We start from the raw sequence: 19,937 nt of genomic DNA on the forward strand, positions 1-19,937 counted from the left end.
ATGGTAGTACAGTGTCATGTGATTACTCCTGTAGCTCACATGACTCAGGTCCTGTAAGAAGCAGCCGAGTACTGCAGGTTACAGGAGATGAGTATTTCTTCCAATCTGAGCTGTGCTGCTCTGATCGGGAGAAAAGAATGAGCGTTTAGACTGTGGAACCTTATAGTCCCCTAAGAGGACTAGTTACATAAAAATAAAGTGTAAAAATTTTTTTAAAAATTAAAAAAAAAAAAAAAGTTCAAATCACTGCCTTGAAAATGAAAGGGTTAAAAATATATATAAAAAATATACACACTTCTGGTATCGCCGCGTTCAGATATGAAAATATAAAATCAGTTAATCTGATCAGTATACGGCATAGCATCAAAAAAATTCCAAACACCAAAACTACGTTTTTTGGTAGCTGCAAATTTTGCGCTAAATGCAATAACAGGCGATCAAAACGTAGCATCTGTGCAAAAATGGTACCATTAAAAACGTCAGCTTGAGACGCAAAAATTAAGCAGTCACTGAGCTATAGATCCCAAAAAAATATGACAATTCTACGGGTGCCAAAATTGGCGCAAAACCACTTTTTTGGACAAACTTCTGATTTTTTTTAACCCCTTAGATAAAAGTAAACCTATAGACGTTTGGTGTGTGCGAACTCCCACCGACCTGAGGCATCATACCGACACATTGGTTTTATCATATAGTGAACACAATGAATAAAATATCTCAAAAACAATCGTGCAATCGCACTTTTTTTTGCAATCTTTCCGCATTTGGAATTTTTTTGGGGTTTTACATTGCACAATATGATAAAACTCATGGTTTCATTTAAAAGTAGAACTTGTTCCACAAAAAACAAGCCTTCACATGGCTATATTGACGGAAAAATAAATGGAACGGAAAGCGCAAAATTGGCTGGTCATGGAGGTGTTAAGATGGCTGAATCTTAAATCTAATGCACACACACGAGGCCACTGACCTCTTCAGGCACAAGTGGTTCAATCATAGGAGCTTCATCATGTCTCGCTGCAAGTCGGACTGGAGAAGTTGATAGCCGTTTCTCCCACTCGCTGGCGGCTGTTTCTGTTGCGGTTTCCAAAAATGTCCTTTTCAGCTCACTGATGTTTGTCTGGTGTTTCATTAATTCTTCCTGATTTCTATCAAACTCCTAAGGGAAAAAATCAGATAAGCAACACAAAGTATATATATAAAATAATGAACCATTCAACACCCTTACTGAAAAAACAAGCAACATAAACTTTATTTACAAACAAATGATTTTGACTTAAGCCTAAAGTACCATCATTACATCGGAAACCTAGTGAAATGTGTTTTAGTTGCTTGCCTTTCCAGCTGTAGAAGAAAATGTGCAGGAAAAAGTAGATAGGTTAGTATCAAGCTTACCAAGTAGCTGTCACTATTGCCACAAAGCTACTACACAATCTGGTGAAAAGTGAAAGTTTGAAGGGGAGTACCAAAGTGAGGTGTGATCATTTAGTGAATGCTAACAGAATAACATCCAAATACAAGACTAGATTTTTATTAAGGTTTACTCAAATATACAGTATATAGGAAATACAACTACACATTGTCTAGGCATTAAAACAAATAACACTGAAAATCCACTCAGTTCACTAGGAGGTGGGGGACACTCAGTCCATGCCAAAAATCCAACACACAAGTGCATGCAGTGGTATGTACCAATACCAACCTCTAACATAAGATTACTATGTTTGACATAAACATTTTCACCCTTTATTCGCTTAATGAGACTATTCTGAAAAAGTGAAGAGAGGGAACATTAAGATACACACAAAACGCTAGACAATGATGATTTTGCGCTCATGTTCCACAGAGACCAGACAAGCACTGTACAACACAAAAATCTGAACAACAGACAGCTGCAGTTCTTAGGAGATTTTTACCTGAGTTTTTGCATCTGTATCTTCTTCTTGATCCGACTGGAAGCATTGCAAAATATGAATATTACAGTATATTGGTAACTTATTATTTCATTGTATCTACATTGCTGTTAATAACCATTATTGTAGAGGTGGTCAGGAATACCCCTAGATTGTGTTATTTAGCTACAAATAAAAGCCCAATGCCCCAGTTCTTGGTATGTCACTATACTGAGAAAAATTCACTAGTAAAATAATATCTGCCATAAAGTGATTCATGTTCTGTGGTGGAATCTACTTCTATTATTTCATCTAGATACTTTTAATTATTAGTGGACAAACGACATTCATCTTAGAATTTTAGTCCAATACGAGGCAATGTTTTCGGGTTTTTTGTAACATGGAAGGATGAAAACTATTTTGTTCACTTCAATGTTGCCATGCACGAATGGTTTTCTACCCTGAGCTAGTTACATATGTACTTGTCACTGAGACGCTGCAATCTCCATTGTTGTCTACTAAACTACCTCAACAGCATTCATTAATAATAAGTAGTGTTGTTGAATATTAATGATAATAATACTAGTATTTATCAACGAGACTCTTTATACACCCATTGTAACTTTCTAGATATATCACTTATGCTTTTTATTTCAGTAAGGAGTAAAGGTTTGCCACTTTTTACTAATGATTTTCTAATAGGTGGTACTGTTGAACAGGCTTCAGTTAATTTAATAAAATTCAAAATAATTAATTAACAATTAGACAATTTTCAAATTCCAAAAGAAAGCACTTTGAGCACCAATATTGTGACACAAATGGAGCCTACTACTCCATGAGTACTCCGTGTCTTCATACAGCCTACTGCTTAAGGCCTAAAGCACATGTTGACCTTTGAACACCTTTTTGAATTGTGGCAATGGTTCCCATTTTATTTTAACAAGTGTCTTAAGAACATAATTTTGTAGCACTTATTAATATACCCAATTCTGAAAGCTTTTCCTCCTATACTTTTTACTGTAGTATTCTCATACTGTCCAGCTCTGTTGTCCGTAGAATGGCTACTAGTGGAAGAGGCTTATCCATCAGCATCCTGCAATTTAAATTAATTTCACATGGGAAACCGGTCCATCAACTTTAGGAAACTCATGAATAGTTTTGGTCACATGTTCCTCCTTCAGCAGACATTTTGTGGACTGGAGCACTGAGCAATCTATGAAGAAGGCTTCACTTATCAGACGAGTCACATCCACAAATAGCAACAAAAACTTGACCCAAAACATTTTTAATAAAATAAAAACATGTTGTTCAACCATTTTATTCATCTCTAAAAGGTAAATCCACATTATATGTAGACCTAATTCTCTAAGTAAATTGTAAAATGTTTGAGCATATACTTTAAATCCTTAAAAAGGTTGTCCCACACACAAAGTACATTTTAATTAATACATCTTGGAATAATAACAACAACAATAATAATAATAATAATAATAAGTTCCACAAATAGATGTGTTAAAAAAAAGTTCCTGTGCGGAGATCTTATAAAGGTGCCCCTGCTATATTCTGTGTAAAGCTGTGTTTGGCCATCAAGAGCTGCTCCAGTTCATGGTCTGAGCATACCATATCTACTAGTCTTGAAAGGAAGCATAAGTCGCTCATGATAAGTGAGTATACAAACAAAACAGCAGGGGCTAGCTGCTACTGCTTTCTGAGGTAACACGGTTTGCCTTGTTTTCGGGACTTGATCCAGTGACTTCCTGCTTTGTGGTCTGTTTCTTTCCTTGCTGAGCCACAACCTGGTCAAGCTATGTCCAATTGCTGATGCTTCCCTTATCTTCGATTTTCTTCCCTTGGAGTGCAGTTAGTCAGGTGTTCTCACTTTCCCATTTTGTTTCTGCCTTATCACATCCAGTGGGGCGATTTATACTCATCTTGCACTTGCCTCCTTTGGTGACTATATTTCTAGGTGGATTTCTGCTAAGGAGTTACAGCCCTGTAGCTATCAGGCTTTTGCCTATTAGGCAGACACTAGTGTTATTATTGCTCTGTTTTTTTCATTTCTCTTCCCTACACCTTTCTTCTATTTCCTGATAGGTTGGTACAAGGTTACCATTGCTTGCATTTATTATTCTCTTTTTTCCCCTCTGTGCACATGCTTGAAGTTTGCTCACCTTGGGTTTCCGTCTAGCCCTACACACTTATCTTGGTTAGTTGTGTGTTGGGTCCTCAAGAGGAACGAGAAACAGCTCTTTGGCCTTTTAGGGAGCTTGGTCTGAGCTGTGGTTTTTAGTTGTGCGGCTAATGATCTAGTCTGTAAAGAAACCAATAGGGCGTAGGTTCGGCTACAACGTGGTCAGCTTTATTTCTCCATTTACGTGTGTTTAACTAGATATGTGCATAACAACACATTTCCCTGCCTTTTATATCAAGAGTGTTTCTTCCACGTCACCAGTCTTGTGAATTCATCATAAATCAAGTCATTGACATACAAGTTCAGTGGCTGCCGGAGCTCCTACATCACAAACTTGATTTATGATGCTCACAGTGGGCTGGAGACGAGGCAGAAACACTTGCTCCTTTGATAGAAGAGGCAGAGAAAGGTGTTACCTCAGAAAGTAAAAGCTTTGAGACACCGTTGTTTTTTCTGTATACTCATGAGAAGTATCTTTTGCTTCCTCCCTTGGCCAGGAGATGGTATGTGCTGGCCATGAGATCTAGAGCAGCTCTGATTGGTCAGACACAAGAAATAACAGTACATAGCAGGGGCACATTTATAAGATTATCTCAGCACAGGAACATTCTTTTCGATACACCCAATTATGGTACTTATTATTATTCCAAGATTTATTGATTAAAATAAACTTTGTGAGAAAACCTCTAACTGCGTAGTTTAGTAGTTTAACTGGTCACTAGGTTTGGATACTGGATTATAATACGCACTCCAAATTTAAAAATGAAAAAAAGGTAAAAAAATATGGGGCTGAAAATTTTATATATATATATATATATATATATATATATATATATATATATATATGTATGTATGTACACATATAAACACACACACAGATTGTGTCCACCCATATCCTTTCCACCACCGTTGACTTGAGAACGACAGCAGCTATAGGCATTGAAGTGGTGTCTAGATATGGCAAAGTATACATGCGTTACGCAATGAAACCACCTGTAGTGCCACCTGGTGGAAAACAACGGAGTTAGCATTTTTATCTCGAAGACGGAACGAGATAGAGAAAAAAAAGGGAGTTAAAACATTGTAGGGCATCATCAATTCAATACGAATCGACACCTTGCATACAGAAATGTTATGATATGAAACCCATGACCCCCCAAAACATTGAATGCTGGTCACGCATATGGCGCTCATTTAACTTTGATGCTCAAAGTGGCCATCGTTAGTGGCCGCAGCCTTGTGAGTTTTACACATTCTAATCATAGCATTTCTGTATGCAAGGTGTCGATTCGTATTGAATTGATGATGCCCTACAACTTTGTAATTCACTTTTTTTCTCTATCTCGATCCGTTTTCGAGATAAAAATGCTAACTCCGTTGTTTTCCACCAGGTGGCGCTATAGGTGGTTTCATTGCGTAACGCATGTATACTTTATATCTAGACACCACTTCAATGCCTAAATCTGCTGTCATTCTCAAGTCAATGGTGGTGGAAAGGATATGGGTGGACACAATCTGTGTGTGTGTGTATATGTGTGTGTGTGTGTGTGTGTGTGTGTGTGTGTGTGTGTGTGTGTGTGATAGAGATATATATATATATATATATATATAATATATATACACACACACACATATACATATAAACACACACACACACACACAGATTGTGTCCACCCATATCCTTTCCACCACCATTGACTTGAGAACGACAGCAGCTGTAGGCATTGAAGTGGTGTCTAGATATGGCAAAGTATACATGCGTTACGCAATGAAACCACCTATAGCGCCACCTGGTGGAAAACAACGGGGTTAGCATTTTTATCTCGAAGACGGAACGACAGAGAAAAAAAGGGAGTTAAAACATTGTAGGGCATCATCAATTCAATACGAATCGACACCTTGCATACAGAAATGTTATGATATGAAACCCATGACCCCCCCCCCCCCCAAAACATTGAATGCTGGTCACGCATATGGCGCTCATTTCACTTTGATGCCCAAAGTGGCCATCGTCAGTGGCAATGCACATCTGGACTCTGGACAGCATACTGTATCTTGCTGCACGTTGTGCAATATGATAGCTGACAAGTTTGCACAAGCATCTGTGATACGTCATCGTAGGTCCTGCATTGTTGGTGGAGGGGTCGCATGCACCTGCTGTTTGATGTGACCTCACAAAAAGAAGTCCAATGGGGTCAGGTCAGGTGAGCATGGAGGCCACTCCACGCAGCCACCATACCCAATGACTTGTAGGACGGTCTCCACGAGGTATCGCTTCACGTCCGCAGCCTTGTGAGTTTTACACGTTCTAATCATAGCATTTCTGTATGCAAGGTGACGATTCGTATTGAATTGATGATGCCCTACAACTTTGTAATTCACTTTTTTTCTCTATCTCGATCCGTTTTCGAGATAAAAATGCTAACTCCGTTGTTTTCCACCAGGTGGCGCTATAGGTGGTTTCATTGCGTAGCTCATGGATACTTTACTATACCTAGACACCACTTCTATGCCTATAGCTGCTGCCGTTCTCAAGTTAATGGCGGTGGACAGGATATGGGTGGACACACTGTATACACACACACAGATATACAGTGGGGAAAAAAAGGTATTTAGTCAGATACAAATTGTGCAAGTTATCCCACTTAAAAAGATGAGAGAGGCCTGTAATTGACATCATAGGTAGACCACTACTATGAGAGAGAACATGAGAACACAAATCCAGAAAATCACCTTGTCTGATTTGGCAAGATTTTTTTTGCAAATTATGGTGGAAACTAAGTATTTAGTCATCTAAAAATATGCAAGATTTCTGGCTCTCACAGACCTGTAACTTCTTCTTTAAGAGGCTCATCTGTCCTCCACTATTTACCTGTAGTAATGGCACCTGTTTGAACTTATCAGTATATAAGACACCTGTCCACAACCTCAAACAGTCACACTATAAACTCTACTATGGTGAAAACTAAAGAGCTGTAGAAGGACACCAGAAATAAAAATTGCAGCCCTTCATCAGGCTGGAAAGACTGAATCTGCAATAGATAAGCAGCTTGGTGTGATTTGGAAGCAATAATAAAAAATAATGGAAGACATACAAGACCACTGATAATCTCCCTTGATCTGGGGTACCACACAAGATCTCACTCTGTCGGGTCAAAATGATCACAAAAATGGTGAGCAAAAATGTCAGAATCACACGGGGGGAGCTACTGAATGACCTGCATCCATCAGTAACACAATACGCCGCCAGGCACTCAGATCCTGCAGAGCCAGACATGTTCCCCTGCTTAATCCAGTACATGTCCGGGCCTGTCTGACGTTTGCTACAGAGCATTTGGATTATCCAGAAAAGTATTGGGAGAATGTCATATGGTCTGATGAAACCAAAGTAGAACTGTTTGGTAGAAACACAACTCGCCGTGTTTGGAGGAGACAGAATGCTGAGTTGCATCCAAGAACACCATACCTACTATGAAGCATGGGGGTGGCAACACCATGTTTTGGGGCTGTTTCTCTGCAAAGGTACCAGGAAGACTGATCTGTGTACATGAAAAAATGTATGGAGCTATGTATCGTGAGATTTTGAGTGCAAACCTCCTTCGATCAGCAAGGGCAATGAAGATGAAACATGGCTGGGTCTTTCAGCATGATAACGATCCCAAGCACACTGCCAGGGCAATGATGGAGTGGCTTTGTAAGAAGCATATGAAGGTCCTGGATCTAAACCCCATTGAAAACCTTTGTTGGAAGTCGAAAGTCCGTGTTGCCCAGCGACAGGCCCAAAAAAAAAAAATCACTGGTCTAGAGGAGATCTGCATGGAGGAATGGGCCAACATACCACCAACAGTGTGTGTCAACCTTATGAAGACTTACACAAAACATTTGACCTCTGTCATTGCCAACAAAGGATATATAAGAAAATATTGAGATGAACTTTTGTTATTGACCAAATACTTATTTTCCACCATAATTTGCAAACAAAAATCTTACCAAATGAGATAAGGTGATTTTCTGGATTGGTTTCCTCATTTTGTCTCTCATAGTTGTGGTCTACCCATTATGTCAATTACAGGCCTCACTCATCTTCTTAAGTGGGAGAACTTGCACAATTGGTGACTGACTAACTACTTTCTCCCCCCAGTGTGTGTGTGTGTGTGTGTGTGTGTGTGTGTGTGTGTGTGGTTACCAAGTGTTTGTGTAGGGGCTGTACATGTTCTGGGTGTTGTCTGGGTGTGGCGGGGGGTGAGAGCGGTGTTGTATGTGTGTTGCGTTGTTTGTGGAGCGCTGTGTGTCTGTAGCGTTGTGTGTGTTGCGCGGTTTGTGTGGGTGTGGTGTGTTTTGGGGGGAGGTATGTTTTGTGCAATGTGTGTGTGTTGCGCGGTATGTGCGTATATTTATGTATGCCGCGGTGTTTGTGTGTTGGGTGTTGTGTGTGTGCAGCGTTGTCTGTGTGTGTGGGTGTCTGTGTAGGGCGGTGTGTGTTGTTCCCAGTGTGTGTGTGGTGTGTTGTGTGTGTGTTGGGGGGAGGTGTGCACCTCCCATCGTGCTCCATCCCCCATCCTGCGCACCCCCCATCGTGCTCCATCCGCCATGCTGCGCACTCCCAAACGTACTCCATCCGCCATGCTGCGCACTCCCAAACGTGCTCCATCCGCCATGCTGCGCACTCCCAAACGTGCTGCATCCGCCATGCTGCGCACTCCCAAACATGCTCCATCCGCCATGCTGCGCACTCCCAAACGTGGTCCATCCGCCATGCTGCGCAGTCCCAGACATGCTCCATCCGCCATGCTGCGCACTCCCAAACGTGCTCTATCCCCCCATGCTGCGCACTCCCCATCGTGCTCCATCCCCCATGCTGCACCAGCATCAGCCTCTCTGCCCCCAGCATCAGCCTCTCTCCTCCCAGCATCAGCCTCTCTCCTCCCAGCATCAGACTCTCTGTCCCCAGCATCAGCCTCTCTCCTCCCAGCCTCAGCCTCCCCCAGCATCAGCCTCTCTTCTCTCAGCCTCCCCCCTCCCAGCCTCCCCCAGCATCAGCCTCTCTCCTCCCAGCCTCCCCCTCCCAGCTTCCCCCAGCATCAGCCTCCCCCAGCATCAGCCTCTCTCCTCCCAGCCTCCCTCCTCCCAGCCTTCCCCAGGATCAGCCTCTCTCCTCTCAGCCTCCCTCTTCCCAGCCTTCCCCAGCATCAGCCTCCACCTCCCAGCCTCCCTCAGCATCAGCCTCCCCCAGCATCAGCCTCTCTCCTTCCAGCCTCCCCCAGCATCAGCCTCCCCCAGCATCAGCCTCTCTCCTTCCAGCCTCCCCCAGCATCAGCCTCTCTCCTCCCAGCCTCCCCCAGCATCAGCCTCCCCCTCCCAGCCTCCCCCAGCATCAGCCTCCCCCAGCATCAGCATCTCTCCTTCCAGCCTCCCCCAGCATCAGCCTCCCCCAGCATCAGCCTCCGCCTCCCAGCCTCCCCCAGCATCAGCCTCCCCCAGCATCAGCCTCCGCCTCCCAGCCTCCCCCAGCATCAGCCTCCGCCTCCCAGCCTCCCCCAGCATCAGCCTCTCTCCTCCCAGCCTCCTCCAGCATCAGCCTCTCTCCTCCCAGCCTCCCCTATCATCAGACTCCCCCTCCCAGCCTCCCCCAGCATCAGCCTCCCCCAGCATCAGCCTCTCTCCTTCCAGCCTCCCCCAGCATCAGCCTCCCCCAGCATCAGCCTCTCTCCTCCCAGCCTCCCCCAGCATCAGCCTCCCCCTCCCAGCCTCCCCCAGCATCAGCCTCTCTCCTTCCAGCCACCCCCAGCATCAGCCTCCGCCTCCCAGCCTCCCCCAGCATCAGGCTCTCTCCTCCCAGCCTCCTCCAGCATCAGCCTCTCTCCTCCCAGCCTCCCCTAGCATCAGACTCCCCCTCACAGCCTCCCCCAGCATCAGCCTCTCTCCTTCCAGCTTCCCCCAGCATCAGCCTCCCCCAGCATCAGCCTCTCTCCTCCCAGCCTCCCCCAGCATCAGCCTCCCCCTCCCAGCCTCCCCCAGCATCAGCACCCCCCAGCATCAGCCTCTTTCCTTCCAGCCTCCCCCAGCATCAGCCTCCCCCAGCATCAGCCTCCGCCTCCCAGCCTCCCCCAGCATCAGCCTCCGCCTCCCAGCCTCCCCCAGCATCAGCCTCTCTCCTCCCAGCCTCCTCCAGCATCAGCCTCTCTCCTCCGAGCCTCCTCCAGCATCAGCCTCTCTCCTCCCAGCCTCCCCCAGCATCAGCCTCTCTCCTCCCAGCCTCCCCCAGCATCAGCCTCTTTCCTCCCAGCCTCCCCCAGCATCAGCCTACACCCTCCCAGCCTCCCCCAACATCAGCCTCCCCCAGCATCAGCCTCTCTCCTTCCAGCCTTCCCCAGCATCAGCCTCTCTCATCCCAGCCACCCCCAGCATCAGCCTCCCCCAGCATCAGCCTCTCTCCTCCCAGCCTCCCCCAGCATCAGCCTCCCCCAGCATCAGCCTCCCCCAGCATCAGCCTACACCCTCCCAGCCTCCCCCAACATCAGGCTCCCCCTCCCAGCCTTCCCCAGGATCAGGCTCTCTCCTCCCAGCCTCCTCCAGCACGCCGTGCTCCTCTGCCGACACTCACAGATCCGATCGCATACACTCACACACACACCCACCCACCCGATCGCATACACTCACACCCACCCGATCGCATACACTCACACCCACCCGATCGCATACACTCACACACACCCGATCGCATACACTCACACCCACCCGATCGCATACACTCACACCCACCCGATCGCATACACTCACACACACCCGATCGCATACACTCACACACACCCGATCGCATACACTCACACACACACACACATTGACGATATTGCACATACGCGCTCACTCAACATCCGGAGATACCACATGCTTCCGGCCATGTGATCCTCCGGCAGGTCCTGGAAGCTCACAGCACAGTATTGCGGCCGAGAAGCAAGCGATATCTCCGGATGCTGTGAGTGTGTGTGAGGTGTGTGTGAGTGTGATCTGAGGCCAGCGGCCAATCCGCTTTGTGTCACCGTAAGGACACAATTTTGGAGCAAGACAGACAGACAGACTGACAGAATAAGGCAATTCTATATATAGAGATATATATATATATATATATATATATATATATATATATACATACATACACAGTTAGGTCCAGAAATATTTGGACAGTGACACAAGTTTTGTTGTTTTAGCTGTTTACAAAAACATGTTCAGAAATACAATTAAATATATAATATGGGCTGAAAGTGCACACTCCCAGCTGCAATATGAGAGTTTTCACATCCAAATCGGAGAAAGGGTTTAGGAATCATAGCTCTGTAATACATAGCCTCCTCTTTTTCAAGGGACCAAAAGTAATTGGACAAGGGACTCTAAGGGCTGCAATTAACTCTGAAGGCGTCTCCCTCGTTAACCTGTAATCAATGAAGTAGTTAAAAGGTCTGGGGTTGATTACAGGTGTGTGGTTTTGCATTTGGAAGCTGTTGCTGTGACCAGACAACATGCGGTCTAAGGAACTCTCAATTGAGGTGAAGCAGAACATCCTGAGGCTGAAAAAAAAGAAAAAAATCCATCAGAGAGATAGCAGACATGCTTGGAGTAGCAAAATCAACAGTCGGGTACATTCTGAGAAAAAAGGAATTGACTGGTGAGCTTGGGAACTCAAAAAGGCCTGGGCGTCCACGGATGACAACAGTGGTGGATGATCGCCGCATACTTTCTTTGGTGAAGAAGAACCCGTTCACAACATCAACTGAAGTCCAGAACACTCTCAGTGAAGTAGGTGTATCTGTCTCTAAGTCAACAGTAAAGAGAAGACTCCATGAAAGTAAATACAAAGGGTTCACATCTAGATGCAAACCATTCATCAATTCCAAAAATAGACAGGCCAGAGTTAAATTTGCTGAAAAACACCTCATGAAGCCAGCTCAGTTCTGGAAAAGTATTCTATGGACAGATGAGACAAAGATCAACCTGTACCAGAATGATGGGAAGAAAAAAGTTTGGAGAAGAAAGGGAACGGCACATGATCCAAGGCACACCACATCCTCTGTAAAACATGGTGGAGGCAACGTGATGGCATGGGCATGCATGGCTTTCAATGGCACTGGGTCACTTGTGTTTATTGATGACATAACAGCAGACAAGAGTAGCCAGATGAATTCTGAAGTGTACCGGGATATACTTTCAGCCCAGATTCAGCCAAATGCCGCAAAGTTGATCGGACGGCGCTTCATAGTACAGATGGACAATGACCCCAAGCATACAGCCAAAGCTACCCAGGAGTTCATGAGTGCAAAAAAGTGGAACATTCTGCAATGGCCAAGTCAATCACCAGATCTTAACCCAATTGAGCATGCATTTCACTTGCTCAAATCCAGACTTAAGACGGAAAGACCCACAAACAAGCAAGACCTGAAGGCTGCGGCTGTAAAGGCCTGGGAAAGCATTAAGAAGGAGGAAACCCAGCGTTTGGTGATGTCCATGGGTTCCAGACTTAAGGCAGTGATTGCCTCCAAAGGATTCGCAACAAAATATTGAAAATAAAAAATTTTTTTGGGTTTGGTTTATTTGTCCAATTACTTTTGACCTCCTAAAATGTGGAGTGTTTGTAAAGAAATGTGTACAATTCCTACAATTTCTATCAGATATTTTTGTTCAAACCTTCAAATTAAACGTTACAATCTGCACTTGAATTCTGTTGTAGAGGTTTCATTTCAAATCCAATGTGGTGGCATGCAGAGCCCAACTCGCGAAAATTGTGTCACTGTCCAAATATTTCTGGACCTAACTGTATATATATATATATGTAACAATCATATTAGTAATGTACTGAGCAGAACATCTATGTACTGATAGAATAAAGCATCTGGGTAGACTTCACGAACACGGCGCTAAACACTACATTAGGGAATACACTCTGCAGTTTACACACCTCTGTGGCAGTGGTTTCACCATCAGCTGCTGTATCCGTCTGTTCACTGTCAGTCTATTAATTTTTACAAGATATGGATTCCAAAATGGAAGCGGAAACAAAGAATAAATCCATGTTGTGAAACTGTGTAATGTTGTTCACCTCAAAACCATTTTGCCATTTGATAAGAAAATAATGGTAGCCAAAAAAAAAAAGGAAACAAAAGAGAAAAGCATAACAACACAAACAGAACAGATTCTGAGGAATACGCAAGGCATATACATTTTGTGAGATCATTCACAGTTGTGTACATTAAATTAGGTATATATATTATAATCTGTATCAGCTTAGCTAGAAATATTATATATTCCTCATGTAATATTAATCTGTTCTCAGATACATCTTTATTTTTTTGGTGTAAAATACTCGGATGAGACTACTATAACAGCCGCCTGACTTTCAGCTCCTCATTTGTAATTGCAGATTTGTGTCTAGCTGCCTGATCTGTCTGCATTACGAAAAAGGCAAAACAGAAATAAATCTATTAAAGAAGAATGGGAACACGCCAAATGACTGAGCGAGTCCCGAAATCAACACTGGAAAACTTAATAAATTGCACCATTACCAGTGATTGGTCACAATAATGTGCGCATGATTTAAACAGTTGTGTATTTCAATCACCTCTCTTCCATTCTTTTCTATTATCTATCTAATAACAAGCTAGGCAGCGCTCGTCATGCAGAAACTGCTCTGGGATTACAAAATGATTTACACAACACTTTGGCTTTGACAATGTATATAGCCAAATGTAATGCAGACATGTCAGACACAGAACATGCAGTATGTAATACACAATGGATAGAAAGGATCAGGCACAAGCGATTTTATGGAAAAAGTAAACTGCTGGCTTTAGTTAGAAAAACTGATACTTAGAAAATAAGGATTTACTACTATATTTTCTATTATTTCCATATGATAATTCACCTGTCTCACAGGTCTATTTTGTTGTGTGCAATAAATTTAATATACTGTACAGATTACTGACCAGAGAGCTTAATAATATTGGACTGGACTTACTGTCTCAGACATTCATTACTAAATCTGGCTTGTTTAAAGGGATTTTCTGGGAATTTCAATAACCTTTCTATCAAAATGAAAATCTCAATCTGGAGATACCAAACCAGTCATGTTCAATCTGCCATCACATACAGTATTCAGTTTGACTATATACATTGGCAGATTGAACAAGCCAGTAAGGTGTGAAAGTGCAAAAATCCTTTAAGTATATTGAATTGTTCAGGTTACCATTTTAAGCTTGTAAAAAAATATGGTAAACTACTATAATAAATGCTTAAAGTGTTGGTCCACTATCCAGCATTAGTGGCCACATTAATGTAAAGCTCATAAAGAAAGCTTTTCCTCAAATAGCTTGTGTAGTAAATTCTGCATCTGAGCGGTGCTATTGCGGTCCGCTCATCCCCATCATGTGACCCCCGGGCTCTGTGACTTCTGATCTCCGTTGATGTCATATGAACTTCCAATTCAGCCAACATCACCGAGGCGGACCCCAGTCTCCGTGTGTGATTGGGCTGTGGGTGGGCTGTGGGTGGATTTTCACCGTTCGTCACAACCCAGGATCCCGCGTGCACTCTCATTTTGCTGTAGAGAGCCACAAGTAAGAGCGATGCTGGGCTGACGAATGGTGAAACTCATCTTACAGCCCAGTCACTCATGGAGAATGTAGCCCGCCTTGATGATGTCGGGTCAACTGGAAGTTGACATGACATCAGCGGATCTCCGAGGTCACGAATACCAGTGGTCAAGTGGTGGGGATAAGCAGACCGCAATAGTGCCGATCGGTCAGAATTTACTACACAAGGTATTTGAGAAAAGACTTCTCTATGAACTTCACATCGATGTGGCCATTAATGCTGAGTAGTGGACCACTTCTCAAATTCTAAAAAGGCTTTGCCTGGAGCCCAGTTGCCTAGAGTTTTCTCAACTTGTGCGCCCCACTCAAGACTAGGTACATTATAAGATGAATTTTTATTTTTGCTTTTTAGTTTGTTCCTTCAATGACTTTATTCTGCTCTTGAAAATGTCTCTATTAACAGTTTAATAAAATTATTTTTTAAGCTTTTAAAGTGCCATTTGCAGCAATTATTATAATTATTAATACTAGCATTGCATTAAAATGTTGTGCCTAACCCTTGCAGCCTATGGACAAAACTTCCAAATAGTAGCAAGCAGACATAAATGAGGCTCTGAAAGTTGGACCAGTATGGTAGCATTCTAGCATTGTTTAGGACTAACACTGAACACAAAGTAAGGTGTGTTCTATGCCGAGGTACACACCTCATCATCTGAACTGTCACTCAGGTCATTGTCAAGAGAGGCACTCAAGGAGACCGCCTTGGGCTCCAGGTAGCAGAGGCACATAGCCAAAGGAAAAGAGAGCGTGAGGGCATATGGCACAGAGAAAGAGGCAGAGAGCAGAAAGAAAAAGATGAAGAGGAAGCATGGGACGAGAGAAGGAGATTGTATTGGAAGATAATGCTGTAAACTTTCAGGCAGGAAACTGGCTTCAGAAATGTTAGGGAAGGAGAGGTAGCCATCGTCATCCAAAAGAGAAGGGAATGATTCCGGAAGATGCAAGGAGAAGGAAAACAGTGTCCCGCCTTTGCCAGCTTGCTGCTTATAGCTCATGGCCAACTCATCCTCATTGGGGTACAGCAATGCTTTTTGCTCCGAGTCCCACTCAGACTCACTAGACATCTGAACTGTGTCTGTGCTCGGCTTAGATGCCACTGATTTATGAGCATTCTCCTTACATCTCCTACGCAAATTGGTGGAAGATGTGGAGGGGCTAGAAGGTGGGTGCGGAGGGGAGTGAAATGAGTCAGTTGCAAAACAAGATGGCTGAAAGCAGAGAGCAGCAAACAAGGTGCAAGATCAAAAGGACAAAAAGAAAACTGCGATTAGTTAAATGAAATTCCGCATAAAATTTTATAAAAAGCATAACAATTCCATTAATCTTCTAATGGTGGATATACGGTCATCTTTAGTTCATCAATTCACATTTTTTATATCCAGAATGGTATTATTTAGTATGGTTAAAACATTAAGAATAGCCATACAATGCACAAAAACTGGGGGGGGGGGAAGGGGACATTTTTCCCAAGATGAGTTGATCCCTACAAATACCTTACTTAACTGCAATCTCATGACACATAGATGCTCAAGGATTTCTGCTATCTGCTTCGTTCATAAAATGACAGCTTCAGCATCTACATGGAGTGGTATCATGGTGTCTATGGTCACCTTTCTAAACTGGTGATTGGGCATATCATGATACTACTCATGCTATATTGGGTCAATCAATGAAGTAAGGTTTTGGAGGAATATGATAACCCTAAACTGGGCATAAACTAAATGTTTAGATCTAACCAGTATTTATATTTTGGGGTTAGATCAACCTGTTATATGATGAGAGACCACCCACCAATATCGAATAAGGCTGTAGTAAATTTGCAGCAAAGCTCATAGACACCAAAAACTGAAGAGATACATAGAAAAATAGCTCTGAGCACAACCATGTACATAAAATAAGATATCATCTTTATTTAACATGTCAAATAACTCAGGTTCAGCCAGACTTAGATAAAGTTCGGTTTGGGACCCAGACGTGACCTGAACCCTATTGGAAATCACTAATTAGGCAGTTGAGGTCTCCGCCCACATACAACCAGCCACAAACAGAACATACTTTTTGGGAAGGTGCAAACTACATCTGATAACGCTGTTAACCCCAGTGAGAGCCATTCACACGCTGCAAGCGGTTCGCACTGGGCTGAGCACTGAGTGTAGTGTAGCAATGCTCAAGCAAGTGGTTAACATATGTAAAGCACCCGTACTCCAAAACTAATTTTTTGTAAAGTTTGTTTTCGGAACGAACATCGAACTTTTCTTTTCAAGCTCACTCATCTCTAGACATAACAAAAGTAAACAATACACCATTTGTGCAAGTAATTAATGGTGTACTGTATGCACACTGCTCAAAGATAAGGGGTGAGGGTCAAAGATATGGGTCCTCCATTATGCAGGGCGCTGAAAACTGCGAGATGAAACAGTAATACTGTCATAAACAAAAATAGTGATTACACACTAAGTGCTAGTGAAGAGATAATCACCACAAATATACATAATTCAGAGTGAAAGTGTAGATTTTCTTTAATTTTGTAGATAAAGATGATTTCTTATTTATGTACCTGGGTATGAGAATACCTGTTTTCTGATGTGTCTCTCCAGTTTTTGGTGTTAGATCATCTGTAGCGCATAACCCAACACAAAGTTTAGCTAACCAAGAACTAATTACAGACAGTAAAGAAAAAGAATATGTAGTTAAGCTGTGTTCACACATTGTGACTATACTGCGTTATTTGCTGCTAGTACCCAAATTTGGAGGAAAACTCTACAGCTTTGCCAGGATTTTGTAACGTCACTGTCAAAGTGGACAAATGTTTGAATACAGCCTCATTTTATACTCGTCTGGCTTATGATTACTTATCGAAATACAAGACATTATCTATAAAAGAAAAATGTTTAACATTTAGTCCGGTGCCAGGAACTAGATTATGGATTTAAATGCCAACAAGTAACGCAGTATGAATTGAAAAGTTCAAAATTCACCTCTCACCCAAAAACAACATGCAAAAATGTTTTCAATATACTAAATATTATGCTGATATTTTATTAATACAGTTTATTGTGGCAGAAAAAGTGACAAGTGACATAAGTGTTCACAGTTTTAAACTCTGTATATGATGTTTTCCACTATATTTAAGTTTGATATGATCTATGCACCTAGGTCCAAACTGGTACCATGTAACTGATTCATTTTTCATTAGACAAATACATCTAGGTTAGATCAAGAATGTTCTGCGATGTGTCAAAAGTTCATTCTCCAAGCCAGTGTTCAGCAAAATGCAATGACTACTAATGTGTTAACTTAGCTGCATATAAGACAGCTCAGGGTCAAGTATCATAGGTGCAGATTAATAACCTCACAATGATATACAGTAAAAGCAGATACTGAAAAATATAATACTTTTAACACAATGGGCTATGTTGGTTTAAAGCCATAACATTTATTTATAATTATAACAAACTTCTTAAAAGGAAACCTGTCAGGTCCAATATGTACCCAGAACCAAGAGCAGTTTTGGATGCGTATTTCTAATCCCTGCTTAACAGTCCCTGTATCCAGTAGCATAGATAAAGAGATCTTTAGAAAACGTATTTCTAAACATCCTCTATGACATGCTAATGAGCGCAGGGACTAGTCACAAGGGCATTAGTTCCTGTGCTCATTCCGCCCTCTTAGCATGTTAGCACCCCCACAGGGCTGTGCTAACATGCTATTCAATGCCCATTGCCCTGCGTCATCATCGGCAGTGACGCACGTACTTGTGTCCGTTGCACCGCATCAGAATGCCGTGCTTAGGGACAGTGTGCATGATCAGAAGTCCCTGGCACTTTCAGTCAGGTGCACTAGACCTCTGAAGTTGGGACGTGTACACCCGGCTTCATAGTGAGCATGACCAGAAGTACAGTGACTTCTGATCATGTGCACTGACTCTAAGCCCGGTGTTCTGAGGTGGTGCAATTGATACAGGTACATGCGTCACTGCCGATGAGGACGTAGGGCAAAGGGCATTGAATAGCATGTTAGTACACCACGGTGAGCGTGCTAAGAGGGTGGAATGAGCGAAGAAACTAACGCCCTTGCGACTAGTCCCTGCACTCATTAGCATGTCATAAAGGATCTTTAGAAATGCTTTTTTTAAGATCTCTTTATATATGCTACTAGATACAGGAACAGTTAGGCAGGGATTAGAAATATGCACCCAGAACTGCTCGTGGTTATGGGTGCATATTGGACCTGACAGGTTGCCTTTAAATAAATAAGCAAAAGGCATCCTGTTTCTTTATAGGTCCATTTTTATTTTATCACAAGTTTATCAGTCTTTTCATATAGTAAAAAGAAAATCTGTAAAAATACACTAGGTTGCTGAATCATTGAGTGCTAGGGTATAGTGAACTAATATGCGCATTCCCTGCAAGCAAGCAAAGGCAACAAAAGAGGCAGATTTACCAATCCTGTGGAATAGTTCCAAAGTCTGAATATACACCAAATTTATCATAGTTGCTCATACTGAAAGATAAATCTGGTGCATTTTTAAAAACTCTTGTTTAAACTTATACTGCCATTATATGGGTACTATTTGGCATACCTTGCCACATTTTAGAGTTATAATAAAAATGTAGATGTGCCAAATTGGTCCAAAATGATTGCAAACTGAAAACTAAATCCGTCCCAAAGTATCAAATTTGTATCAGCTGCATGGCGATGTAAAGTTTAGCGATGGTGGGAAAATGGGAACTTTAAACTGCACTTAAACTACTCATAAAAGTTAGGGATACTTGGCTTTAAGGTGAACCTATGTAAAACATAAAGTTCACCTACAGTGATATTTTGACATGAAAGAAGGGTATTTAAGTAAGCATGCAATGGTGATTTCCTCATCTCAAACAATTTATTGAAACAAAAGCCAAACAACAGTGGTGGGTATACCCCCCCAAAAATGTCAATTTCTCGATAACTTGTCATGTGGCCTTCAGCATCAATTACATCTTGACAAGGTCATCTCATGCTGTTCATAAGTTGAGTTATCGTCTGCTGAGACATGGCATCCCACTCTTCTTGAAGGGTGGCCCTCAGGTCATTCAGGTTTCGGGGTACAGTGTTACGAGCCTCTACCCGGTGACTAAGCTGAATAGGTTTTCTATGGGATTCAGGTATGCAGAAAGTGCAGGTCACTCCATTTGAGGTACCCCAGCAGCTGTTCACTAAATGACGCAACCT

General features: G+C 42.7%; 1 protein-coding gene across 25 annotated transcripts in view; it reads right to left on the reverse strand.

Annotated features, from left to right (window-relative positions):
- Positions 1-19,937, reverse strand: part of EPB41L3 (erythrocyte membrane protein band 4.1 like 3) — a 311,036-nt gene that overhangs the window by 88,465 nt on the left and 202,634 nt on the right. For 15 of the 25 annotated variants that reach the window (XM_075314499.1, XM_075314519.1, XM_075314518.1 and 12 more), the window contains exons 13-17: positions 15,368-15,931; positions 13,034-13,087; positions 1,917-1,952; positions 1,703-1,768; positions 971-1,159 (exon numbers count right to left, since the gene is read on the reverse strand). In XM_075314499.1, coding sequence (XP_075170614.1) covers positions 971-1,159; positions 1,703-1,768; positions 1,917-1,952; positions 13,034-13,087; positions 15,368-15,931 — 909 coding nt within the window. The remainder of the gene's footprint in view (positions 1-970; positions 1,160-1,702; positions 1,769-1,916; positions 1,953-13,033; positions 13,088-15,367; positions 15,932-19,937) is intronic. The other 10 variants (XM_075314511.1, XM_075314510.1, XM_075314521.1 and 7 more) reach the window with 6 other exon arrangements.

This window comes from Anomaloglossus baeobatrachus, chromosome 6, assembly GCF_048569485.1.
Source record: "Anomaloglossus baeobatrachus isolate aAnoBae1 chromosome 6, aAnoBae1.hap1, whole genome shotgun sequence".
Taxonomy (NCBI): domain Eukaryota; kingdom Metazoa; phylum Chordata; class Amphibia; order Anura; family Aromobatidae; genus Anomaloglossus; species Anomaloglossus baeobatrachus.